At 44.8% G+C, this 26,148-nt stretch overlaps 1 protein-coding gene across 2 annotated transcripts in view; it reads left to right on the top strand.

Annotated features, from left to right (window-relative positions):
* The first annotated feature begins 283 nt into the window (after window positions 1-283).
* N4bp2l1 (NEDD4 binding protein 2 like 1) overlaps window positions 284-26,148 on the top strand; it is a 36,616-nt gene continuing 10,751 nt past the window's right edge. For both annotated transcript variants that reach the window (XM_045155411.1, XM_045155412.1), the window contains exon 1: window positions 284-520. In XM_045155411.1, the coding sequence (XP_045011346.1) occupies window positions 360-520 (161 nt within the window). In that variant the 5' untranslated portion in view covers window positions 284-359. The remainder of the gene's footprint in view (window positions 521-26,148) is intronic.

The following is a 26,148-nucleotide window of genomic DNA, read 5'->3' as shown; positions in this document are numbered from 1 at the left end:
GTGGGCCTCCTTCCTTCAGAAAGCAGGACATCGGGAGGCAGAAAGGGGAAGCTGGCTTGGGAGGATGTGGGGGTGGCTGCGTCCCCCATATTTTTCCAGGCTGTCGGTCTCGGGGCCTCGCAGGTGGGGGACGCCCCCTCCCACGCAGCGCGGTTCCGGTGGGTGGGGAGGAGGGGCTGGGCTCCGAGCGCCCGCCCCTCCATCTATCACATGGCCCGAGAGTCAAATAAAAAAAAAAAAAAAAGGAAAGAAAAAAAAAAAAAAAGAAAAAGAAAAACACAACAAGAAACACAACAGCTTTGGCCAAGACCGTGACTTCAGGAGCGGGAGCCCAAGCCCTCGCGGGCAGCCCCCTCCCCATGGAGGACAGCTTTTTGGAATCGTTCGGGAGGCTGAGCCTCCGACCGCAGCCGCCGCGGCCGCCGCCCCCGCGGGGGACCCCTCCGCGCCGGCACGGCTTTAGGAAACACCTCTACCTCCTGCGCGGCCTCCCGGGCTCGGGGAAAACCACACTGGCCAGGTAATACGACAGCGGCCTGGGCGCTCCTGCCCCGAGCGGCTCCCGGCGCCGCGCCCGCCCACCTGGCACCGGCCTCGGGGTCCGGGCCTGGCCGTGCGGGGGAAGCCCGGGTCGCCGTCTCTCCCCCCACCCACCACCACCACCACCCCCCAACCCCCGGGGACCGCCGCGGGCTCCGAGAGAAGGGGCGCTCGCCTGGCTGCGCTCACCCGGGAGGATGGATCCCGCCCGCGCTGCGCCTGGCGCGAGCCCCACATGGCACCGGTCCTTCCTCCACGGCCGCCGTGCCCGGGCCTGGTGCCGAGGGTGCCAGCCGGGGCCGAGCCAGCCATCGCCGACCCCCAGACCCTCCCCAGAGCCCCCGATCGGCGTGGCCCCCCCGGGGGGGGGACTGTTCTCCTCCTCCTGCTGCTGCTGCTGTTGCTGCTGCTGCTTCGGGAAAAGCTGGTGGCAACCGCGGAAGAAACCCGCCCTCCCTCCCCGTAGCGCGCAGGCAGCCGCCGCCACAGTGCGTCCACGGGAGACTTAGACCGGGGGTCCGCGGGCGGGGAGTGGGGGGGGGGGTCCCGGGCAGCCCTGGCCCTGGCCCTGGTCTGGAGGCTTAACGTGGAAACCTGGTGGATCTCCCGCAGCCCGCGTTTGTTTGGCGGCTGCGAAGGCGCACAGGTACCCGGGGGTCGGGGTGGGGTGGGGGTGAAGGGGCTGGCGGTGCCACCGGCGGTGCCATCAGAGATGCCACCCCGACGGTCCGTTGACAAGAGCATCGCCCCGGGCGCCCACATCCGCTCCCTCGCGAGCCAATTGCGTAGCGGGCCCCAGCCGGGCACCCCGGTCGGCGAGCATCGCGCGCGCGGGCGGGCTCGGTGCCCTCCGCCACCTCGCTAGGCCCACCGCTGCAGCCCGAAGGCCCACCCACTGCCCACCCCCCCGGCCTTGCCCTTGATGCCCAGCGACGTTGGACTCCGGTTTTCTCTTCTGTAAACCAAGCTGTTTCTCTCTCGCAGCGGCCTCACCCTCCACCACATGCAGCCCCGCGGCTCCTGCTCACAGCCCACTGCCCTGTGACTGCGCTTAGCTTGCTTGGTGCATGAGTTTTGGTTTTTTCCTTGCCTAAGAGTCTTGAAGGTAGGGGCCACGCACATTGGCACACAGCAGACAGTTAATAGAGGAAATGAGCCTTTTCCGCCATGAGATTTCCATGTCGCCAGAGAAGGACCCTGAACCGCTGAAGCATACAGGTGGCCAGCCACATGCTGAGTACCATGGTGCCCAGGTCATCATGAGCTCGGGAGGGCCTGAGTCCTTCGGGTGCGGATGTGGGGGACCTGTGACAGCCCTGGAAAGGTGCTGTCTTTTTTTTTTTTTTTTTTAATACTGTGATTCTAGTTGATTTGTAAAACAGACGCATTTAGCCAAAGAGTATTGCTACCTTTGTAGGTGAAAGGGACAAGGGACTTGTGAAGGACGCTTTTTTTCGAAAACACAAGTCCCCTCCAGCAGCTCCTGGGCGGCCAGAGGGTGGTCTAGCTTGGGGAGCCTCTCTGGAACCCTGGTTATTTTGTGGTAGCAGCCGTTCCATAGCGGGTATGTCTGCTATCAGGTATTTTCAGGATGTCACCTCTTGTTCGCTTCACTTTCACTTTGCTGGTCTGTGGCCTATCACACGCCGAGCGTCCAAGAAGGAAGTAAACATTGTTGACTAGATTTGTTTCTAGTAAAGCCAGGGCGTGGGTTGGCCTGAGGAGTATAGGGGCCCTTTCTGACTCTTAATTTTCTACACTTTTAGGATTTTTCATTCCTACATACCTTTTGGCTAAGCAGAAAATATTGGACAAGAGAACAGCTTATTAAAGATCATCTCTCTAGGAACAATTCAAGTCTGCCCTGCTGGAGGTCTGTCCGACCAGTTGGGGACTTTGGGCAGCCCCCTAGTTTGTCTGGGCCTTATGCTCCTTATGGGTGACTAAGAGATGATTAGGTTGGAGGAGATCTTTCTGACTCTGAATTTCCAGTTGCCAGTCTTACAAATGGCTGGTTAGGGGCTGGAGAGATGGGCTAATGGTTAAGGTACTTGCCTGTAAAGCCTAATGACCTGAGTTCGATTCCCCAGTACCCATGTAAAGCCAGATGCACAAAGTAGCACATGCATCTGGTTTGTTTAAGGAAGTTGGAGGCCCTAGCACGCCCATTCATTCCACCTGCTTCCTTGAAAATAAATTTTAAAAAATATTTAAAAATTTTCTTTTTAAAAATGGGGGCTGGAGAGATGGCTTAGCGGTTAAGTCGCCTGCCTGTGAAGCCAAAGGATCTTGGTTCGATTTCCCAGGACCCACATAAGTTAGATGCACAAGGTGGCTCATTCATCTGGAGTTTGTTTGCAGTGGCTGGAGGCCCTGGCACTCCCATTCTCTCTCTTTTTCTCCCTTTTCCCCCCTCTATCAAATAAATAAAATTAAAATTTAAAAAAAAGAACAAAAAAAAGTTAAAAAAAAAAAGGCAGGTTAAAGGGTCAACTTACAGCTTCATAGTCAAGCTCTGCCACTCATAGCTGTGTCAGTTTCTTTCTCTTTGCGGGGACAGACAGAGTATCAGACCAGAAACGACTTCAGGAAACACAGCTCGTTTAAGGCTTACAGGTTCCTGGAGAAGTCTGTCAGGGAGGGAATGCGGGGCAGGAGCAGACAGCTGGTGTCGCATCAGCAGGAAGTAGAAAGAGCAGTGGCCAGCAGGTCTGGGCTAGTCTGTACCACTCCGAGGCCTGTCCCTGTGTCGCCCTTTCCCAAACAAGGCTCTACCTCGTCGGGAGTCCACAGCAGCACCACCAACTGGAGATTAAAGTATTGGAACCCATGAGTCTGTGATGGACGTTTGACAGTAAAACCACCGGACCAGCTGTGCTCCTCACTCAACCCCTCTGTTTCCGTCTCTTCTGTTTATGGGGAGGATCTGCCCTTTCTGCCTCTGCAGGCTGTTGTGAAGAGTGAACTTTCAGGGGCTGCAGAGATGGTTCAGAGGTGCTGACGTGCAAACACTGATGACCCTCCATTCCCCAGCACCCATGTAAAGCCAGATTCACAAAGCGGGCACATGCATCTGGAGTTCATTTGCAGTGCAGGAGGCAGCCCATACCCACTCGCTTTCTCCCTCTGTCTCTCTCAAATAAAAATACTTTAAAAAAAAAAAAAGAAGAAGAAGAAGAACTTTTCGAACTTTTCAAACTTTTAAGGTGATATATATTCCCAGGCTGACCTCTAACTCACAATTCTCCTACCTCAGCCTCCCAAGTACAGAGATTAAAATGCTCTTGGAGGTGTAGTTACTGCTTGGGGTGCTGATCAGCTGTAGAAAATCATCAGCATTATGGGGCAATGCCTGGCTTTAAGAGGATGATGGCAGCTGGAAGTGGGCACTGAGCTTTCCCATTGTGCTGGGCACTGGAGGTCTTGGGCCCAGGAGCTTTGGCATGCTTTCCAGCGGGATGTGCACTTATGTAGAACCTAGGGATTAAGCAGGGAACAGTTATAGCTTAGCAAGGAGGGCTGCTTGAAGCAAAGATGAAATGGCATGACAGGTGCTGTGTGGCCCTCAGGGAGCCATCTCCCCATGGGTTTGGGGGGCTGAGTGGGGGAAAAGAGGGTGGAAAATTGTTTTAAAATGCACATGTAAAGAAAATAGTAAAAGGTTTTCACATATTTGTTGTGTTCTGAGGAGTTCAGATCTTCTCTCTGTTTTCCAATTTCTCTATAATGTATGTTTCTTAAATCAGATTAATAAAATTTTAATCTTTAAAATTGGAGGAAGTTAGTTTTTACAAATATGAGTTTATCTTTTTTCTGCTTAACCATTATTTATCATTTGATTAAATAAAAATAAACATCTCTTTTTTAAAATTAGGATATGTCTTGTCTTCCAAATCAGCACAAGCTTCTAGAATTTTCACCTATGTGCTTTCTTACCTCAAGTGGCTGAGATGTAGAAACATCTATTTGAAGTCTTTGGATTTTTTTAAAATTTTGGTTTGATCTGGTTTAAAAGTTCTAAGCATATCTAGAGTACTAAAATTCTGTGTGCCCCTTAAATCTGTATTTTCACCTGTATTTACCTAAACATTGCTTTTAGATAGGCTGTTACTATTAACCTTTTAAGTATGTAAACATGGAGGAAGGTTCATCACAGAGTTTCTTATGTAATAGAAAAAAAAAGTGAAACAATTTAACTGTCAAAAATAGAGGTTTGGGGGCTGGAGAGATGGCTCAGCCATTAAGGTGCTTGCCTGCAAAGGCCAAGGACCTGAGTTCAATTCCCTAGAACCCATGTAAGCCAGATGTACAAGATGGCGCATGCGTCTGGAGTTTGTCTGCAGTGGCTAGAGACCCTGGCATTCCCATTCTCTCTCTTTCTTTCTCTCTCTCTTCTCTCACTGTTTCAAATCAATAAAATATTATAAAAAATAGAGGTTTACGAGTCATGCAGTCATTAATGGAAGCATACATTTTGGCTTATAAATGTATCTTCTCTCACTTAAGTTCAAAGCTCATAAAGAAGGATACAGCTCAGTTGGTGGACCTGTACCTAGCATACCTGGGCTCCACCACCACACTGCGTAAACTGGGGGTGCTGGTGCATGTCTGTAATCCCAGCGCTCAGGAGGGAGAGGCAGGAGGATTATGAGTTCACCCCTGCAATTTAGCAAGTTCAAAGCCCACAGGAGGCAGATGTAGGAGGATTACAGTGAGTTTGAGGCCAGCCTGAGATACATGGTGAATTCCAGGTCAGCTTGGGCTGGAGTGAGACCCTACTTAGGAAAAAAACAAAACAAAAAAACTCCTGAAATATCTTAAGACTAACAAGTGGGAATTTCATTAAATAAAAGATACAGACACACATAAAAAATTAAAGAAAAACAGACATATGCATCCCATTTTATGCTCAAAAGTCTACACAGATTCTTTGCAAAATGTGTGAGAACATAAATATCCATCAGTAGTTATTGACATTAGGTACTAGTATTGTGGCCCTTTCTCCCTTGACTTTATTCTCTAATTTTCTACAACAAATATATATATTACTTGGGGCCTGGAGAGATAGCTTTGCAGTTAAGGCATCCGTTGGCAAAGCCAATGGAGCCAGGTTCTGTTCCCTAGTGCCCTATCAAGCCAGCTGCACAAGCACCTGGAGTTCGATTGCAGTGGTTAGAGACCTTGTATCCCCATAAAATAAAAACAAAATAAAAACGTTTGTATTACTTGGAAACCTTTTTTCTTTTTCTTTTTGAGGTAGGGTCTTGCTCTAGCCCAGGCTGACCTGGAATTCACTATGTAGTCTTAGGATGGCCTCAAACTCACAGTGATCCTCTACCTCTGCCTCTTAAGTGCTGGGATTAAAGGTGTGTGCCACCACGCCCGGCTACTTGGCAACATTTTAAAGGTGGTGATTAAGGCACAATTATATAAAAAGGATTGTTTAGTGCCTTGGATAGATGGACCCAAGTTGTATACAAAGCTTTTATTACATAACTGAAATTTGTTTTCAATTGGATACATATTAGGAAACTCACTCATGAGGAGATGAGATTTTTTTTCTTTTTAGTTTTTAAAATATATTTTATTTATTTGAGAGAGAGAGAGAGAGAGAGGGAGGGAGAAAGAAACAGGCAGAGAAAGAGAGAGATCGAGAATGGGTTGCCAGGGCCTCCAACCACTGCAAACAAACTCCAGATGCATGTGGCCCCCTTGTGCATCCGGCTTACGTGGGTCCTGGGGAATTGAACTGAGGCCCTTTGGCTTTGCAGGCAAACACCTTAACTGCTAAGTGATCTCTCCAGCCCCTCATTTTAGTTTTTTGAGGTAGGGTCTCATTGTAGCCCAGGCTGACCTGGAATTCACTATGTAGTCTCAGAGTGGCCTTGGAATCACAGCGATCCTCCTACCTGTGCCTCCCGAGTTCTGGGATTAAAGGTATGTGCCACCATACCTGGTAAGGAGATGGATTTTAAAAAATATTTATTTATTTATTTATTTATTTGGGAAAGAGCATGGGCTTGCCAGGACCTCTGTAAGTTCACTTTGTGCCACCTGGCTTTTTGTGGGTATTGGGGAATCAAACCCAAGACAGCAGGCTTTGCAAGCAAGCACCTGTAACTGCCGAGCCATCTCCCTAGCCCTGGATTTTTAATGATTTATTAAATTTTATCTTGTTAATTTTTCAATTAGCATATGAGCTAACAGATTACTTTATTTTTGTTGTTGTTGTTGCTATTTTTTGGTTTTTCGAGGTAGGGTCTCACTCTAGCTCAGGCTGACCTAGAATTCACTAGGTAGTCTCAGGGTGGCCTCGAACTCACGGTGATTCTTCTGCCTCTGCCTCCCAAGTGCTGGGGTTAAAGACATGCACCACCATTCCCGGCTTACTTGTTTTTTTTCTTTTAACATCTCCAATTCTTTTAACATGGAGCTAATATTAATCCATTTATTGTGAAGATTTTATATACTGTGGTAAACACAGACTCCAGGATTAAATATGTGCATTAAGCACCTTGAAATGATTGTTCCTGAAGTACCAACTGCAGTTAATTATTTTATTTTTTAAAATTTTTGTTTATTTGTATTTATTTGAGAGTGACAGACAGAGAAAGAGGCAGAGAGATAGATAGATAGAGAGAATGGGCACACCAGGGCCTCCAGCCACTGCAAACGAGCTCCAGTTGCATATGCCCCCTTGTGCATCTGGCTAACGTGGGTCCTGGGGAATCAAGCCTCTAACCAGCGTCCTTAGGCTTCACAGGCAAGTGCTTAACTGCTAAGCCATCTCTCCAGCCCACTGCAGTTAATTCTTAGTCACTAACAGAGCATTGCTCACTTAGTAGACTTAACCAGTCTGGTAGGGTTCACAGAAGGTGCTTACACAAGACCGAACTAGTGGAAATGATGAAGACCGTGGGAGAGGAAGGTCCTGTGGGGAGTGTCATCTTGTATGCCTGTGGAGTTCCAGGCCAAGGAAGTCAGTGAGGGAGATTAAAGCCAGTGAAGGAGAGAGAGTCTTCTCCACATGGAAATGGCTCCTTATTGGCCTTGGAAAGTGTGAGGGAGGGAGGAGATGGAGGTGGGACCGAGCTGGTTGTTCTGTTGGGCTTGAGGCCCGAGGAGTCACAGCAGGGAGTCTCCTGTCTAGGCACAAGGCCCGATTAAATGTTGGACTGGAAGGAGAGGTGGCTCAGTAATTAAAAGTGCTTTGCAGAGCCTATTGGCCAGAGTTTAATTTCCCAGCCACCCACATAAAGCCAGATGAGCATTTGTTTGCAACAGAAGAGACCCTTGCATGGACATATATAAGCCTATAAGGAAACAAACATTTTTTAGAAGTGTCATTATTTTGTCTAGTGTGCTTTTGTATGTTACAGAGTCAGCTAAAGCTTTGTTTGTACTTCTGTACCTGAGTAACAATCCATGAACAATATGTAAATTTTAGAAAAAAAGGACATACTTTCAAACAACATAAGACCTACTCTTAATTTCTATATTAATATTAAAATTTGAGAGCTGGGCTGGAGAGATGGCTTAGTGGTTAAGCGCTCGCCTGTGAAGCCTAAGGACCCCGGTTCAAGGCTCGGTTCCCCAGGTCCCACGTTAGCCAGATGCACAAGGGGGCGCACGCGTCTGGAGTTCGTTTGCAGAGGCTGGAAGCCCTGGCGCGCCCATTCTCTCTCTCTCCTTCTATCTGTCTTTCTCTCTGTGTCTGTCGCTCTCAAATAAATAAATAAAATAAAATAAAATAATTTGAGAGCTGAGCATAGTGGCGTACGCCTTTAATACCAGCACTCGGGAGGCAGAGGTAGGAGGATCGCTGTGAGTTCAAGGCCACCCTGAGACTACCTAGTGAATTCCAGATCAGCCTGGGCTAGAGTGAGACCCTACCTCGAAAAACCAAGAAAAAAATGTTAACGCTTACATAACACTGCAGCCAGGTGTGGTGGTGCACACCTTTAGTCCCAGCACTTGGGAGGCAGAGGTAGGACAACCCCCATGAGTTCAAGACCAGCCTGGGACTACATAATGAATTCCATGTCAGCCTGGGCTAGAGGGAGACCTGCCTCAAACACACACACACACACACACACACACACACACACACACACACACCCCAGCAACAACAACGTGCCCCAGGTTGGACTGCAGAGTAGAAATAGGATTCCTTTCACTCATGGTCAATGCTCTAGAACTCCATTTTTGCAGCCAAATGACAAAACTCACTTGAATCTGCACCTGCCCTTTCTACAGCCTCAGAGAAAGATCCAGGGATAAGCTTTTCAAAGCATACGTGTGCTTGTGTGCATGTGTGTGCCGTGCTCAAAGGTCTCCCTGTTTTGATTATTTTCTCCTTTTAAAAGGATAAAATTTAGTACATTCATGATAGGAAGTCATTGCCACTATTACTTAATTTTTTAAAAAATATGGATATTATTTATTTATTTATTTATTTGAGAGAGAAAGAGGCAGAGGGAGAATGAATGGGTAGACCAGGGCATCTAGCCACTGCATATGAACTCCAGATGCATGTGCCATCTTATGCATCTGGCTTACATGGATCCTAGGGAATTGAATCTTGGTCCTTGGGTTTCACAGGCAAGGGCCTTAACTGCTAAGCCATCTCTGCAACCTGGCTTCATTTTTGTATTGATGAATAGAACCCATGTAACCCTATCCCTATTACCCCCAGCAACCTCTAGGCTACTTACTCAGTCACTGGCCTGTTCTGAGCCCTTCACGTAAGTGAATCACACAATATTTGTTCCTTTGTGCTCATCTTATTTCACTGAGCATAATGTTTTCCTGGTTCATGCATGTACTATTATGGAAGAATTTCATTATCTTTTATATATTATATTCCATTGTTATGAGTATACAACTAAAATGTTTTTTGGAAATGCATTAGTAGAGTATTTTTTTTTAAAAGAACCTTGTTTGAAAAGTTAAAATTCTTTCTTCTTAAAGGGAAAAAAGGGATTTATTTTGGTTTGCAGACTCGAGGGGAAGCTCCATGATGGCAGGGGAAAACAATGGCATGAATAGAGGGTGGACATCACCTCCTGTCTGACGTAAGATAGACAACAGCAACAGAAGAGTGTGCCCTAAAAAATTAAAATTCCTAAGGGTAGCTGGGCGTGGTGGCACATGCCTTTAATCCCAGCACTAGGGAGGCAGAGGTAGAAGAATCACCATGAGTTCAAGGCCATCCTGAGACTACAGAGGGAATTCCAGGTCAACCTGGGATACAGCGAGACCCTACCTCAGAAAATCAAAACAACAACAGCAACAAAATTGTTAATGGTTACATCAGTTCCTTGGAAGTTTGTTGGATGTTTACGTGTCAACCAAAGCCAAGTTTGGCCACCATTCTAGTTCACGTGGCCTGTTTGCAGCGCTCTACCTCCGTTTGGTACCATCACACAAGACTTGTCCTATGGATTCATGATGCTCAAAGGATGATGACCAACAGCTAACTTTTCTCCTCACTCACATCTCTGGATAACATGGAAATTATTTCCCATCAAAAGAAGCACCTTTCCCATGTTTCTTTTTTCCTTTCCTTTCGTTTCTTTTCTCTTCTCTTTTCTTTTTTTTTTTTTCCAGGTAGGGTTTCACTGTAGCCCAGGCTGACCTGGAATTCACTAGGTAGTCTCAGGGTGGCCTTGAACTCAAGGCGATCCTCCTATCTCTGCCTCCCGAGTGCTGGGGTTAAAGGCGTGTGCCACCACGCCCAGCTCTCTTTCCCTTGTTTCTTGGTACTAGACATCTCAGAAGTGGAAAGATGATTGTCTGATGTGATACCATGACAAACAGGTGTTTGTCTACATTCAGTCCCTAGTGCTGAAAGAAAAGAAAAAGGCAGGGAGAGGATTAATCTTGACCTTGATCAAGATCACTTTGCAAAATCATAGACTATGGGCATCAGTGAGAACAGGGTCCATTGGTCAGTGAGTAAAGCAGTGTATAACTTAACTCCAAAGTAAGCTGCCTCGCTGACCATGCACCGAGCCAGCAGGCCTGGACTATGGTGTTTCTTAGCGTGAGGCTGTGGCTTTCGTGGGTAAGAGCAAGGCCTAAATAGTCTTTGTCTATCAAAAAAGAAAAAAAAAAAGAAGCAGCAGCAGCCACAAATGGTGGCGTGTGCCTTTAATCCCAGCACTCGGGAGGCAGAGATAGGAGAATCACCGTGAGTTCAAGGCCACCCTGAGACTACCTAGTGAATTTCAAGTCAGCTTGGGCTGGAGTGAGACCCTACCTCAAAAAAACAAGTAAGAGTGGCAGGTAGGTGACATCCCAGGTCTTTAGTCCTAACTACTTAAAACATGACTATTAGCCTTCCATATTTTCCATGATTTTCTTAAGGTGGGCTCTGAATCTCAATGATGAGCATCCTTGCAACACTTCCCTCTGGAGGGGGAATGAATGAAGACCGCAAGTACGTTTCTCTTTCCTGAGAAGTGGGGATCTATCGCGCCGTCTGTGCTTGTAATTACCGGGAAGACCGTTGGTGGAGGGGTCTGTACACGATACAAGAAATGTCGCTGTGTCCCTGGAGCTGCTGGGCCGGTGGAAGAAGGCCCTGCTGACCTGAAGCATAGCGTACTGAGGTGTGACCCAGGAGGAAGGAGTGGACGAAGTCAAGTTGTGAAAGAATGGAAAAGCTGAAGTGATGTGTAAGAGACACTTGCAGAGTTCATCTCAGTCAAGCCTAGGACGTGATGCTTTGAGAAGCTCGGGATCTTGATCAAGGTCAAGGTCAATCCTCTCCCTGCCTTTTTCTTTTCTTTTCTTTCAGCACTAGGGACTGAATGCAGGCAAACACTCAACCTCTGACCTTGATGGCCAAGCCCACGTTTCCCTTATTGCCAATTCAGAGCTTTCTGACCTACATTTTCCAGGAAGAACTAGTTGGGTGAGAGGCATGAGGTTTGTTCTGATCTATTGTGGGAGGAACAAACACTTCAAGTCTCTATTAAAAGAGCTAAGTTGGCCTGGAGAGAAGAGGACTTAGTGCTTCAGGCACTTGCCTACAAAGCCTAATGACCTGGGTGGACCCAGGTTTGATTCCCTAATACTCATGTAACACTGGGTATACAAAGTGTGCATGAATCTAGACTTTGCAGTGGCTAGAGGCCCTGACATGCCCATGCTCTCTCTGTGTTTCTCATAAATAAATAAAAATGTTTCTTAAAAAAAAATCTTTAAACAAGAGAGAGAGAGAGCTAAGCTAACCTGGATTTCAACTATCAGGGTAAGGAAAGTACATTGTTGCTGTCAATATTAATAAGTTGGTTCTCCTAATTAAAAATATTACAGGGCTAGAAAGATGTGGCTCAGTGGTTAAAGTGCTTGCTTGGAAAACCTGGTGGCCTGGGTTCAGTTCACCAGTGCCCACATAAAGCCAGATATGCAAAGTGGCACATGCATCTAGAGTTCGTGTGCAGTGGTAGGAAGCCTTGGCATGCTCACACTTGCTCTCCTCTCTCTCCTTGAAAATAAATAAAAAAAGCAAATTCATATCCTTGTTAATAATATATTACTATTGGGAGGAGCTGAGGTTGAGGTCTTAAGTATTTGTATCGACACTGACTTATCATGGAGTGGAGAAGCGACACTCCAGCCATCACGATGTCAACTCCCATCTCTAAATCGGCTCATGTGACAGGATGCTTATTACTCAGCTTGGTTCCTTCTGGACCCTCTGGTGAAATCTTCTCTATATAATGGCACCTTCCTAGGGCCATCTCAACACTAGAGAAATCCAATTAGAAATCAAAATAATTATTTCTAGTACTCCAAGTGTATCTAAAGATATTTAAGCTCTGTGGGGTTGGGGAAATAGTATGGTAAAGGAAAAGGACTCTAATTTCTGGCTGTTCCTTCATAAGGCTCTCTGTCGGATCATGTATATGGCTTGGGGAGAAGGCTATCTGTTTATCAAGGTAAGAACCTGGCAGAGGGAAATCATCATGAGACAGCAAAGCTTAGCACATGGTTATGGGCTGTTGGTTATATGCCTGCACTTTTTGGACTCACTGGCTTACTGGCCCTTATGGAGCCTTATGCTGTAAAGCTAGTTTTTATTTTTGCTTTTTTATTTTATTTTATGTTTTAATGTGGTGGAAGAGTATGTTAGGGTCAGGGCACATCCACCGTGCTTCTGAGATGGAGTCTCATCAGAGGACCACCAGAGCTGCTCCTGAGCACGTTCCTCACTCAACTTCCAAAGCTCCCAGCAGGACGTCCTGTTTGAGTGTGGCTGTAGAGCTAGGATCGTTCAGTGCTGAAGATGTGATGAACACAAGGGTCTGAGGGGCATTCTCTGCCCAGGTATGATCTAGAATCATACCTGTTCAGTTTCCTTTTCTCCTGTACCCTGACTCTTCTTCTACACATAAGCATGTTTTTTGTTTGGTTTGGTTTTACTAGAATGTAAGTGTTCTAAGACATAAAATAAGTTCTTTGGGAGCAGGAACTTTACTCTGAGCTGAGTGTGATGGCACATGCCCGTCACCTTGGCGCTCAGGAGGCTGAAGCAGGAGAATTGCTCATGTTTGAGCCAGTCGAGGCTATATAGTAACACCCTATCTCAAACAAGCAAAACAGGAAAAACAAAACAGAAAACACCGCAGTCTCCATGCCAAGCTTCTAAAAGAAGGCCTGGCATCTCATAGGCATTCACTAATTGTTGATGAGTGGATTTGTTAATGAAAATGCCAGAAGCTTCCTCAGTGGTGGAAGCTCAGCTGTGAATACAGTCATAAGTAAACCAAACCCAAAAGGAGGTTAGACACATAACATAAATGGAAAAGAATGAATGAGATATGAGCTAGTGAGGTGTAGTAGAGAACAGTAAAGGTTTTATTTATTTATTTATTTAAGGATAGGGCTGGAGAGATGGCTTGGTGGTTAAGGTGTCTGCCTGCAAAGCCAAAGGACCTCGATTCGATTCCCCAGGACCCACATTAGCCAGATGCACAAGGGGGTGCACGTGTCTTGAGTTCCTTTGCAGAGGCTGGAGGCCCTGGCGCACCCATTCTCTCTCTCCTTCCCTCTCTTGGTAATAAATAAATAAAAATAAGTTAAAAAAAAAAAAGGATAGAATCTCTCATTCTAAAATTCAATTCAGCGCACAGAAAACTTACTATTTTTTATACAAGAAAATGTTTGAAGTACCAGCTCCACCATCCGCCACTTACATCAAACAGTGATTCAAGGGATGGGGCGATGACTCAGCAGGTAAAGTGGCTGTGCTCCCGTGAGGACCTGAGTTCGGGTCCCCAGCACTCTTGTAAGGTACCAGGCATGGTGGTGCTCTCCTGTAACCCCAGTGCTGCTGAGGCAGACAGGAGGACCCCTGGGACTCACTGGCTAGCCAGACTAACCACACTGGAGAGTTAAACAAGAGACTTTGTCTCAAAGAAGAAGGTAGGGAACAATTCATTTACTAAGATGCCCTGATGCCTCCACACACATGTGCACCCACACATACAAACCCGTATATGCATGCATGCACATGTGTGCGTGCATGTACACACACACACACACACACACACACACACACACACACACACAGTGATTCAAAATGTGGCATCAAAGATGTGGCCACTGTCTCCTGTAAACCACAGTCAAGTGAGAGGAGGCCAGGGGTCCACTGTTCTTTGATCTGTAACTGACCTATGACATTTTGGAAAAAGATGGTTAAAAAAAAATTAAAGTATTGATTTAGGTGGGCTTGGAAGATGGCTCAGTGGTTAAAGGTGCTTGCCTGCAAAACCTGCCAGCCTAGGTTCAATTCCCAAATGACCCATGTAAACCAGAGACAAAAAATGGCACAAGGTGCCTGGTGTTGCTTTGCAGCAGCAAGAGACCTTGGTTTATCACCACTCCCTGATAAATAAACAATACTTCTTTTTTCTTTGAGGTAGGGTCTCACTCTAGCCCAGGCTGACGTGGAATTCACTCTGTAGTCTCAGGGTGGCCTTGAACTCACAGATCCTCCTGCCTCTGCCTCCCAAGTGCTGGGGTTAAGGGGGTGCGCCACTGTACCCTGGTTAAATTTTTTTTTTAAGTACTGCTTTAGGCATGCTTAATCCCTTCCCTATCTCTGAGCATGACTGAACATGATTGTTTGATAAACAGATAAAAGGAACTTGTCACATTGCTAAAAGAGATGGCAGGCTGTTCTTGTACAATACATTAAGAGGAACCTCTACCAGAGAGAAGTAGGACCACACCCCCCTGGTGCCAGTGAGGTCTGGTTTTGTGTCTCATTTACATGCCCTATTTGGGAGGTGTGTGAGAGAAAAGCAAATTCGAACCGTGCAACCTCCGGGGAACTTGCTGCAGATGCTCCCAAAGCCTCCGTGGTCTGGTCGTACACCAGAGGTCTCTTGGGGAGTGAAATGATGCCTTTCCAATACGATACAATGATAAACAGATGGGGAGAGAGGCAGAGCCTGGCTGAAAGCCGTCTCTTCAAGGGCAGGGCTCTGCCCTGATGTGGTAGTTGGCAACACCATCAACATTCCACCATACCAGCCCTCAGCAGGCTCTGTAGCCATGGTCTCTCCTGGGCTCCAGGCTTCTGGATTTCTTGTTTTTTGGCTTAGAATCCCTCAGGAAAATTCTCTTAGCATCCCAGGAAAAGTGCTAGAGTCCCAGAATAATCTTTAATGCCAGGCTACTTTAGAGGATGGGCTTGAGAAGAGTCTCACACATTTTGGGGTAGTATAAAAAGAGTTTGGGCCGGGCGTGGTGGCACACACCTTTAATCTCAGCACTTGGGAGGCAGAGGCAGGAGGATCACTGTAAGTTCAAGGGCACCCTGAGACTACATGGTGAATTCTAGGTCAGCCTGAGCTAGAGTGAGACTCTACCTCAGGGGTAAGGGGGAAGTTAAGGGTTGGAAAGATGGCTTAGCCATTAAGGTATTTGCCTGCAAAGCCAAAGGACCTCAGTTCAATATCCCAGGACCCATGTAAGCCAGATGCACAAGGTGGAGCATGTGTCTGGAGCTCATTTGCAGTGGCTGGAGGCCCTGGCACGCCCATTCTCTCTCTTTTTCTCTATCTCTATCTCTCTCCCTCTGCCTCCTTATCTCTTGCTCTCACAAATAAATAAGTAAAATTTATATTTACAAAAAGGAGTTTGCAGGACTGGAGAGATGGCTCAACACTTAAGGCACTTGCCTGCAAAGCTTAATAACCTGGGCTTGATTTCCCCAGTACCCATGTAAAGCCAGATTCACAAAGTGGTACGTGCATCTGGAGTTAGTTTGCAGGGGCTAGAGGTCCTGGCACATTCATTCTCTATCTCTCTCTCTCTCATTCCCCTCTGTTTCTGCTTACAAATAAGTAAATAAAATATTTTAAAAATGTTAAAAAAAGGAGCTTGCATAATTATATCTAGAGGACTTTATATCCAAAAGCCATTCATAATTCACCAAGTATTTATTTCCTCCTGTCTACCTGGTATATATCTATATGCTTAGAATAAAGTGACAGGATGCCGGGCGTGGTGGCACACGCCTTTAATCCCAGCGCTTGGGAAGCAGAGGTAGGAGAATCACCATGAGTTCAAGGCCACCCTGAGACGACATAGTGAATTCCAGGTCAGCCTGGGCTACAGAGAGACTCTATCTTGGGGGGAAAAAAAAAAAGTGACAGGAAGAGAGAAAAAGCCCTAACTTCACCAAATATATGCCCTCTCATAGGCAATACTTTCTGGGGAAAGAAGGCCATTTTCAAGGGCATGTGCTCTGCTGTCAACAAAACAAGAAACAAAGGCTTTCATAGCCATTGACTTGAGGTGTGCGCTGTAGCACCACACACGTGTGCAGTGAAGGCCATTGCAAAAGTTTCATACTGGGGGCTGGAGAGATGGCTTAGCGGTTAAGGCGTTTGCCTGCAAAGCCAAAGGACCTCGGTTTGATTCCCCAGAACCCATGTAAACCAGATGCACAAGGGGGCATATGCATCTGGAGTTAGTTTGCAGTGGCAGGAGGCCCTGCTGCGCCCATTCTCTCTCTGTCCTTCTCTCTCTGCCTCTCTCTCTCTCTCTCTCTCTCTCTCTCTCTCTCAAATAAATAAAAATAAAAGTTTTTTTTAAAAAAAGGTTTCATCTGGGAAAATTGCCAACACTTTATGTGTCCCTGGAGAAATGGAAAAGTCCTTGTGGCTTGTTCAACTTCCAGTGCTGAACCTGGGGCTGGGGACCAGGATTTCAACCAGCTGTGCCACTGTTGGTCTATAACGTGTAGGTTACTAGTGTTTATCTCCCAGGTCTCCTTGAGCAACATGTGAGACATGTGAAACCATTCGAATAGTGCCTGGCACACACTGAGCATTTAATGTTAGTTATGTTTATTATTTTTGTGGATAATCTAGCACTATATATATATATATATATATATATATATATATATATATACATATATATATATATATATCTTATTGTATATGAACATGAATAGATCTCAAATATGTAATGTTCTTCATGTTTCCAATTCAACAAATATTTATTGAGTGTCTACTATGTTCCAGGCAGTGTTCTAGGTACTTGGGAATCACCAGTGAACAAAGCAAAGATCCTGCCCAAGTGGACCTTGTATGCCCGAGGTAGGGGAATGATTGTAACTCTAAGGGATTTATATGGTATGTCAGGAGATAATGAGCGCTGTGGAGAGAAGTGGAGTGTACGGAAGGAGTCTGGGAATATCAGGGTTAAGGTGCAGAGTTGAACTGAGCCAAGAGAACAAATATGAGAAAATGTTAGTGATTGTCAGCTCTAGGTGGGGAGAGCTATATATGGCGTTTGTTGTGGCATCTCTTTTCTATTTAATTATTTTTGTCTATATTGAAAAATTCTTTGTGATAATAAGGCAAGGAGAAATGAGGACTCTGAAATATGAAAGCTGTTGACTGAGGAGCAGAAAATTAAAAAGCAAAATCATATATCTCTGTGTGTGTGTTTAAAAGATTTCAAAGCAGTTTTTGGAACTTTAAAGTGTTTTCGAGATAGAGATAAGCAGAATCGATGCAGGAAGTCAACAGTCACACAGAAGACAAAGGAGGGAAGAATGGAATCAGAACAAAGATGACAAGGGTTCTGTTAGCGGTGTCAGACATTCTGAGTATAGAATTGAGAGGTGATAAATAAATTCATTACCTCAGCATGCCCCACAAGACAGCCCCACATGCTGTGAGCTAGCTCCCTCTCCTCTCTTAGGAGCCATTTGGGGACAGGGTTGCATTGCCCAACTGTAAAGCTATAGTTTGAAGTGCTCTGGCCTCCTTTTTTTTTTTTTTTTCAACCTCCTCCTTCTTTCCCTCCTCCTCCTCATTCTTCTTTCTCTAAGCTAGGATCTTGCTCTAGCCCAGGGTGACCTGGAATTCACTATGTAGTCTCAAGCTGGTCACCAACTCACAGAGATTCTCCTACCTCAGCACTTTAAAGGCATGTGCTACCATACCTGGCTTCCTTTTTTAATTTTGTTCCTCTCTCTTTTTAAAATTTATTTATTTATTTATTTGAGAGTGAAAGACAGAGAAAAAGAGAGAGATGGGCATGCCAGGGCCTCCAGACACTGCAAACAAACTCCAGATGCGTGCGCCCCCCTTGTGCATCTGGCTAACGTGGGACCTGGGGAACTGAGCCTCGAACCGGGGTCCTTAGGCTTCACAGGCAAGCGCTTAACCGCTAAGCCATCTCTCCAGCCCAATTTTGTTCCTCTCTTATTGGTGGTATATTGGAGATAGACTCGAGGATCTCGCACATGGCAGGCAAGCCCACTACCACTGAGCTACATCCCCAATCCTGTGTCTCTCTTCCCATGGATGTGAAGGCTGGGGAGGCAGTGGCATTAAAAATGGTGGTTGCAGGGGCATGGGGGGGGGGAGGGGGGGCTGGTGGGAAGGGATATGGCCGAAGTACAGTAGCGATCTGCAGTTGTGAAAATGTCATAATAAGGAAGACAAGAGAGACTGGTGACTGCAGGTGAAGGGACGCTGGACTCCGGCTTCGCACTGCCCATGTGTGGAAACAACCAGAATCGCATGTGCTTGCTCTGATTCGCTTCGGACCCGAGGCAAAACCTTGGCTGCACCGCTTAGAAACTGGGAATCTGTGCGGGCGTGAGACCCTCAGGCTCCTGAAGTGGCGGCTGGAGAGATGGCTCAGCAGTCCAAGGGGTTTGCTTGGAGCGCCAGTTTCCTTACGCAGAGGCTGGAGGAAATATCGGTTACTGCACGGGATTGTTAGGAAGCCATTCCAAAGCTGAGCGCTGACAGTTTCTCGCACTCTTGAAAAATTACTGGAGCAGCCAACTTGAGCCAAATGTGGTGACCAGAACTGAAGATGAGAAGGTAATGCGTTTTTATTTGACACTGTTTCCATACATTTCTTCAGTAAAACAAGAAACTAAACCAAAAGTATAAGTTTTATAAAGGAAATATTCTCAGCTACTGAATACGACAGAGAAGGAAAACTGGAAAAGAAGATAACTGAGACAACGTGTTCTCTGCATCAGGCTAAACAGAGCAAACCCTAAGCATGTGCAGGCATTGGTGGGTAGTAAAATTATTTCAAAACAATGAGGGAATCGATAAAGCATTTCCTAAATAGTCTGGGGAAAACCAGGCTACTAGGAAGCAAAAAACAAAACAAAACAAAAAAGTTGGATTTTTTTTTTTTTTTTGGTTTTTCAAGGTAGGGTCTCTAGCCCAGGCTGACCTGGAATTCACTATGTAGTCTCAGGCTGGCCTTGAACTCACAGTGATCCTCTGCCTCCCGAGTGCTAGGATTAAAGGCATGTGCCATCACACCTGGCCCAAGTTGGATTTTTAATAGTACATAGTAACATAAAATTTTAGATAGAGGAGGAGATAGATATAGTATAGTTATATTTACACAATCTTGGGGTGAGACTTTTAAATGTTCAATCAAAGGTATAAATTTGAAAGTAAAAAGTAGGACTATATGTGACCAGGTTACAATTTTTAATTTTTTTACTTATTTATTTGTTTATTTATTTATGAGAGAGAGAGAGACTGGACATGCCAGGGCCTCCAGCCACCAGAAATGAACTCCGGATGCATGTGCCACCTTGTGCATCTGGCTTTCCACGGGTACTGGGGAATTGAACTTGACTCCTTAGGCTTTTCAGGCAAGTGCCTTAACCACTGAGCAATATCTCCAACTCTCTGAAAACATTTTAAATTATTTAGATTCTATATGTTAAAGATTGAGAGTGTATGCATCTGGAATTCATTTGCAGTGGCTGGAGGCCCTGTGCGTCCATTCTCTTCCTCTCTCTCTCTCGAATAAATAAATAAATAAATAAAATATATTAAAAAATAAAAAAGATTGTTATAAACAAAGTTAGAAGGCAATGGCTGTCTCAAGAAGAAATTGAAATTCAATAAGACAAATCTCCCAATAAGGAGGCTTAATTAGCAATCAAATGCAGTTTACAAAAGAATATCTCTCAATGAACAACAAATATAAAAAAAGTCTTATTTATAATCAGAGAAATGAGGAACAAACTGAAGGGTAGCCATAGTGTAGATGATAGGGAAACCATATGCATCCATAGCCCTGTCATTTAAAATGGTGTAGGAGAATATTTCATAAGGTGGGAAATAATTTGCCATTAAAACATTATTGGGGGCTGGAGAGATAGCTTAGTGGCTAAGGCACTTGCCTGCAAAGCCTAAGGACCCAGGTTCAAGTCCCCAGCATCCATGTAGGCCAGATGCATAAGGTGGTGCATGTTTCTGGAGTTCATTCGCAGTGGCTAGAGGCCCTGATGCACACACATTCTCTCTCTCTTTCAAATCAATAAATAAATAAAATATTTTTAAAAAAACATTATTGGTAGGCTAGAGAGCTGGATTATCAGTTAAGGTACTTGCTGACAAAGCCAAAGGACTCAGGTTCAATTCCCCAGTACCCACATAAAGTAGGATGCACAAGGTGGCACATGCATCCAGAGTTTGTTTGCAGTGACTGGAGGTCCTGGCATGCCCATTCTCTCTCTCTCTCTCTCCCTCTCTGATTCTTACTCTTTCTTTCAAAATAAATAAAACATTAAAAAAAATTATTGGTGAAAACTTGCTATTCAGGCTGGGGAAATAGTTCAGTGGTTAAAGGAGCTTGCTTGCAAAATTTGCTGCCCCGGGCTCAATTCTCCAGTACCCACCTAAAGCCAGATGCAAAAACAGTACAATGGCTGGATGGCTGGGCATGGTGGTGCACACCACCTTTAATCCCAGCACTTGGGAGGCAGAGGTGGGAGGATTGCAGTGAGCTTGAGGCTATCTTGAGACTACATAGTGAATTCCAGATCAGCCTGGGCTAGAGTGAGACTCTACCTTGGAAAAAAAAAAAAAGAAAAGAAAAGAGAAAAAAGCACAAGCATCTGGCATGTGTTTGCAACAGCAAGATGCCCTGCTATGCCCATGCACACATATAAATAAGTGTATTTTTTTAAAAAAACTAAATCTTCTCTATATTACATTCCCTTTTTATTGTTTTACCATTTTATTTTAATTTTATGTATTACACAGAGAGAAAATGGGTGTGTCATTGTCTCTAGCCACTGAATATGAGCTCCAGACACATGGGTCCTGGGGAATTGAACCTGGATCCTTTGGCATTACAGGCAAGCACCTTAACCTCTAAGCTACCTCTCCAGTTCACATTCCTGTTTTTATGTAGCAAATGAAACAGAAAGTTTTATGTGTATCCTAGAAAGAAGTCCAAAATGTTAATAATCATTTTTAGATGGAGGGATATAGGAACCTCCCCCTTTTGCCTATTAATGTTTCAAAACTTCCTGTACTCGAGTATGTATACCTTTGCTAATTAGAAAGTAAAAACAGATACTAAAGTTTACTAAAGGTTTTCATAGCAGATCCAGCTTGAAGAGTATCTACTGGCTAAATTTAAGGCAGTTTGAACATCATAAAGAATGTTATTGTGGGGGGCTGGAGAAATGGCTCAGCATTTAAGGCATTTGCCTGGAAAACCTAATGACCCCAGTTCAATTCCCATGTTCAGTACCCATGTAAAGCTAGATGCAGAAAGTGGCACATGTGTCTGGAATTTAGGCCCTGATGCACCCCCTTCTCTGTCTGCTTGCAAATAAATACATAAAAATATTTTAAAAAATACTGTGGTGGTGCATGCCTATAATCCCAGTAGTCAGAGGTATGGGGATCTCCCCAAGTTCAAGGCCAGCCTGGTCTACATAGTAAGTTCCAGACCTTTCAGGACTCCATAGCAAGACACTGTCTAAACAAAAGAAAAACCGAAAGGAAAAAGTGGGGCTGGGGAGATGGCTTACTAGTTAAAGGCAGTTGCTTGCAAAGCCTGATGGCCATAGTTAAATTCCCAAGCCAAGATGCAAAAAGTGGCACAAGCAGCTAGTATTCATTTGCAGCAGATGTACACACATGTGCAAATAAATATGTAAATGAATGACTGGGTGTGGTCATGCATGCCTGTAATCCCAGTGTTCAGGAGCTGCTTGTGTAAGATTGTATGTTCAAAGCTAGTCTGAACTACATAGCAGGAAAAAAAAGTAATTGTGGTAAAGATTATAAAGAGGAAGGGGAAAGCTCCTTATAAAATAGTTCTAGGGCTGGAGAGATGGCTCAGAGGTTAAGGCACTTGCCTGTGAAGTCTAAGGACCCAGGTTTGAGTCGCCAGTACCCAGGAAAGCTAGATGCATGAGGTGGCACATGTGTCTGGATTTTGTTTGCAGTGGCTGGAGGCCCTTACGTGCCCATTCTCTCTCTATCTGCCTCTTCTTCTCTCCCTCAAATAAATAAGTTATTAAAAACAATTCTACGTAGTAAATATGAAAGGAATTACAAATGCAGCCCTTGCTTCAGGCAAGATCAGTGGCGATGACTTGGTCTTTCTGTGTCATGCCCACGTAGTAATGCCACAGAAGCGAGCAATGCCTTTGCATAGTAGAAAAGTGTAGCTGACACTGCTTTTTAGCCAAATGTCCCAACTTAGCATGATGAGGCAAGTTGTCATGTGAGTGGAGGAAGCACACCAACTCCTTGGCATTTTCCTTTGGAAATATTTAACTTGGACCTAGTCCCAAACAAACAACGAGACACATGAATCTGAATGCTTCCAAAAGAACCAAAGGGGCATGAGGACAGTTTTAGATCAAAAAACGCTCGGGAGGCAGAGGTAGGAGGATCATTGTGAGTTCGAGGCCACTCTGAGACTACATAATGAACTCCAGATCAGCCTGAGCTAGAGTGAGACCATACCCTGAAAAACTAAAAAACTAAACTAAACTAAACTAAAGGCCACACATAAAACAAAAGAAAAAATATTTTGGGGACCACCAGGGAAAATTTAAAAATGTTAAAATATAACATGAATTACAGAAATATTTTATATGTGATAATGGTATTGTGGTTATGTAGATGAATGTTCTTATTTTTAGGAGGTAGTTAACAAGGAGTTTAGGGACAAAGTGTCAAGATGTCTGCCCCTGATTTTCATGCAATTCACCAAAAATATATGTGCCAGACATATATGAAGCAAATGTTAATAACTGGTGACTGGAAATACAGGATAAGCAGTGTTTTATGTTTTTATTTGTAGAGGTTTTATTTGTATAGTTTTAAACATTTTCTAATTAAAATATTGCAAGCAAAAAAGTTCAGGTAGAACGTAAAAACAAAACAAAACAAAAATCAGAATAAATGAGGTTTAAGGGACATGGTGACCAGAAACAACATGTGGATCTGTTTGGTCCTGAGCCAAACAGACCAAGTGCAGGCAAGTGTTATCGAAACAAGCAGAGAAAACTAAGCACAGAGAACATTATTTGATGGTATGAAATATGAAGTAGAATAAGATTGGATATATATTTTTTTTCCTATTTTTTCAAGGTGGGTTCTCACTAGTCCAGGCTGCCCTGGAATTCTCTCTATAGTCTCAGGGTGGCCTCAAACTCATGGTGATCCTCCTACCTCAGCCTCCCAAGTGCTGGGATTAAAGGCGTGAACTACCATGCTCAGCTTTTTTGTTTTTTGATGTAGCGTTTCACCCTAGGCCAGGATCCCAGCACTTGGGAGGCCGAGGTAGGAGGATCTCACTGCAAGTTCAAGGCTTTCCTGAGACTACGTAGAGAATTCCAGGTCAGCCTGAACTACAGTGAAATCCTACCTGGAAAAACAAAACAAAACAAATCAAGTTAGGCGTACAAGTCAAAATTACATAGTAGCATTGGACATTCTCAACTAAATAGACTGGTAGTTACCAAAATATTTTTATTCTCAGTTGTTAATGAATTACAGAAAAGTGATAAGTTGTGAAGTCTAGATTTACTCTGAGTTTGTTTGAGGGTAGTGATTTTAAGTGAGTTTGTGGGGGCACTGGAGCAGGTGGTTATATGGAAGTAATGAATGCCTTTCTATTTTCTCCCTTTTCTTCTCAATTTTCCTAATGCATGAGACGCCTGACTACCATAAAGAAAGCTAGCGCTGGGGCTCTTTCCTCATCTTCTGAAGCTGATACAATGGTATTTATTGATTACACTTAAGCTTAAGAATCTAAAGATTGTTTAATCGCTTCTATTTTATTTGTGTTTCATTGTCCTGAATTGGTGCTATTTTATCATGTAGGTAAAGATAAAATTAGTTGCGGAAGGGGTGGTCATTGAGCAACAAACATCATATGGACCAAAGAACAAAATCTGCCCTGAGTCCTTAAAAGGGAAATCACTTCTAGGTCCACCTGCAGTGTGTTAGCAGGACTGTGGGCCCCGCAGTAAATGGCATCTTAAGAAGTGACAAGAAGGTGGTCTTGCCCCATCATGGACCTAAACAATTTAAAATTTACTCTGAGTAAAGGTTTTCATTAAAAAAGGACAGCAGTTTTATGTTTTGTCCATGTTCTAGAAGTGAATGAGCCAAATAAAATGAAATGTGAGCTGGGCACCCATGTCTTAAAGCCCTTGTAATGGGAACATAGAAAGCATAGGCTTGCTATCAGCAGCAGAAGGCAAGGCAGAGCAAAGCCTGAGTCGGTAAGGATTGTAGGCGAGAGGAAAGATCCAGCTCTGAGAATGTTAACAGAAACAAACCGGCGAGAGAAACTTATTGGAAGAACAAATAGAGCCAGGTGGAGAGGAACCCCAAAGAAAAATAAATCTTGGAATGTTTCCATAGTTGGCGCACAAGAGAAGGGAAATAAACTCTATGCTTTTTTACTTTACTCTGAATGTAGCTCTCATCAGGCTAATGAACACCTGACAGTGGTCACAAATACATTGCTGACCAAAAACAGGACACGCACATGTGACAGGGCTTCTGGAGCTGCCTGGGTTCCTTCCTAAGGCATCTTTATATAAAAAGCGTTTGTGTGGAGGTTGACTGGGACATATTTGACTTTTTAAGTTTGAGCATCTCTCTTTTTTTTTTTTTTTTTTTTTTTTGAGGTAGGGTCTCACTCTAGCCCAGGCTTTCCTGGAATTCACTCTGTGGTCCCAAGCTGGCCTTGAACTCACACTGATCCTCTTACCTCTGCCTCTCAAGTGCTGGGATTAAAGGGTGCACCACCATGCCTTGCTAGTTTGAGCATCTTTAAAGTCAAATAATAAACATTTGTGGTAGAAAAGCCTTTGCTCCATCCAGTCTTCTTTCTACTGCCTCCGTCTTTCATCAGCTTTTCTCCCTGTGCTCATCTGGTACTGGCCACGTTTTCTTTGCTCTCAATTCCTTCAAGAAGTGGAAATTATTATCTTGTCCTGTCAACGCAGGACAGCAGAGAGACTTGCTTTGCCCAAAACCGTGTGGTTGGCATTTAGCAGTGTCAGCTCATGTCCTCTTGCAAAAATGCTATCCACAAACGGGGCTTGGTTAGCCTCCTGGGGACTCCATGGTGCCAGTGACCGCCGGCCCACCAGAGGGCACAGCCAAGATGCCCAGAACTGCCCAGTTGAGCCCAGCCCAGACTGCTGGCTCCAAAACAACTTTTTTTCTTCTTCCATGTAACAGATTTCAGCACCTGAGGCCTAGCAGGACTCATCTTTTTTTTTAAATTTCTTTTGTTTATTTATTTGAGAGCGACAGAGAGAGAGAGAATGGGTGCACGAGGTCCTCCAGCCACTGCAAACGAACTCCAGACGCGTGCGCCCCCTTGTGCATCTGGCTAACGTGGGTCCTGGGGAATTGAGCCTCGAACCAGTGTCCTTAGGCTTCACAGGCAAGTGCTTAACCACTAAGCCATCTCTCCAGCCCCAGGACTCATCTTTATTGTCTATTTTCACTTTAAACACTCCAAGTGGACGATCTTGTTCCTTTGTGAACTTTATGTTTGCCTGGTCACTCTGCTGTGGACTTTCTTTCTTAGCCTTGCCAAATTTCTCTTTAGAACTTGCGGCACTCAGAACTGAAACCGTTGTTCACAAATGATTTGTCACAGTTAGGCCACAGTGTCTTTGCTCAATTCCCCCTGAGTTCCTTCACTTTTTGGGATTTTTTTTTTTTTTTTTTGAGGTAGGGTCTCACTCTGGCCCAGGCTGACCTGGAATTCACTATGTAGTCTCAGGGTGGCCTCGAACTCACA

This window comes from Jaculus jaculus, chromosome 7, assembly GCF_020740685.1.
Source record: "Jaculus jaculus isolate mJacJac1 chromosome 7, mJacJac1.mat.Y.cur, whole genome shotgun sequence".
NCBI classification, from domain to species: domain Eukaryota; kingdom Metazoa; phylum Chordata; class Mammalia; order Rodentia; family Dipodidae; genus Jaculus; species Jaculus jaculus.
This window is presented reverse-complemented; position numbering and strand designations above follow the sequence as displayed.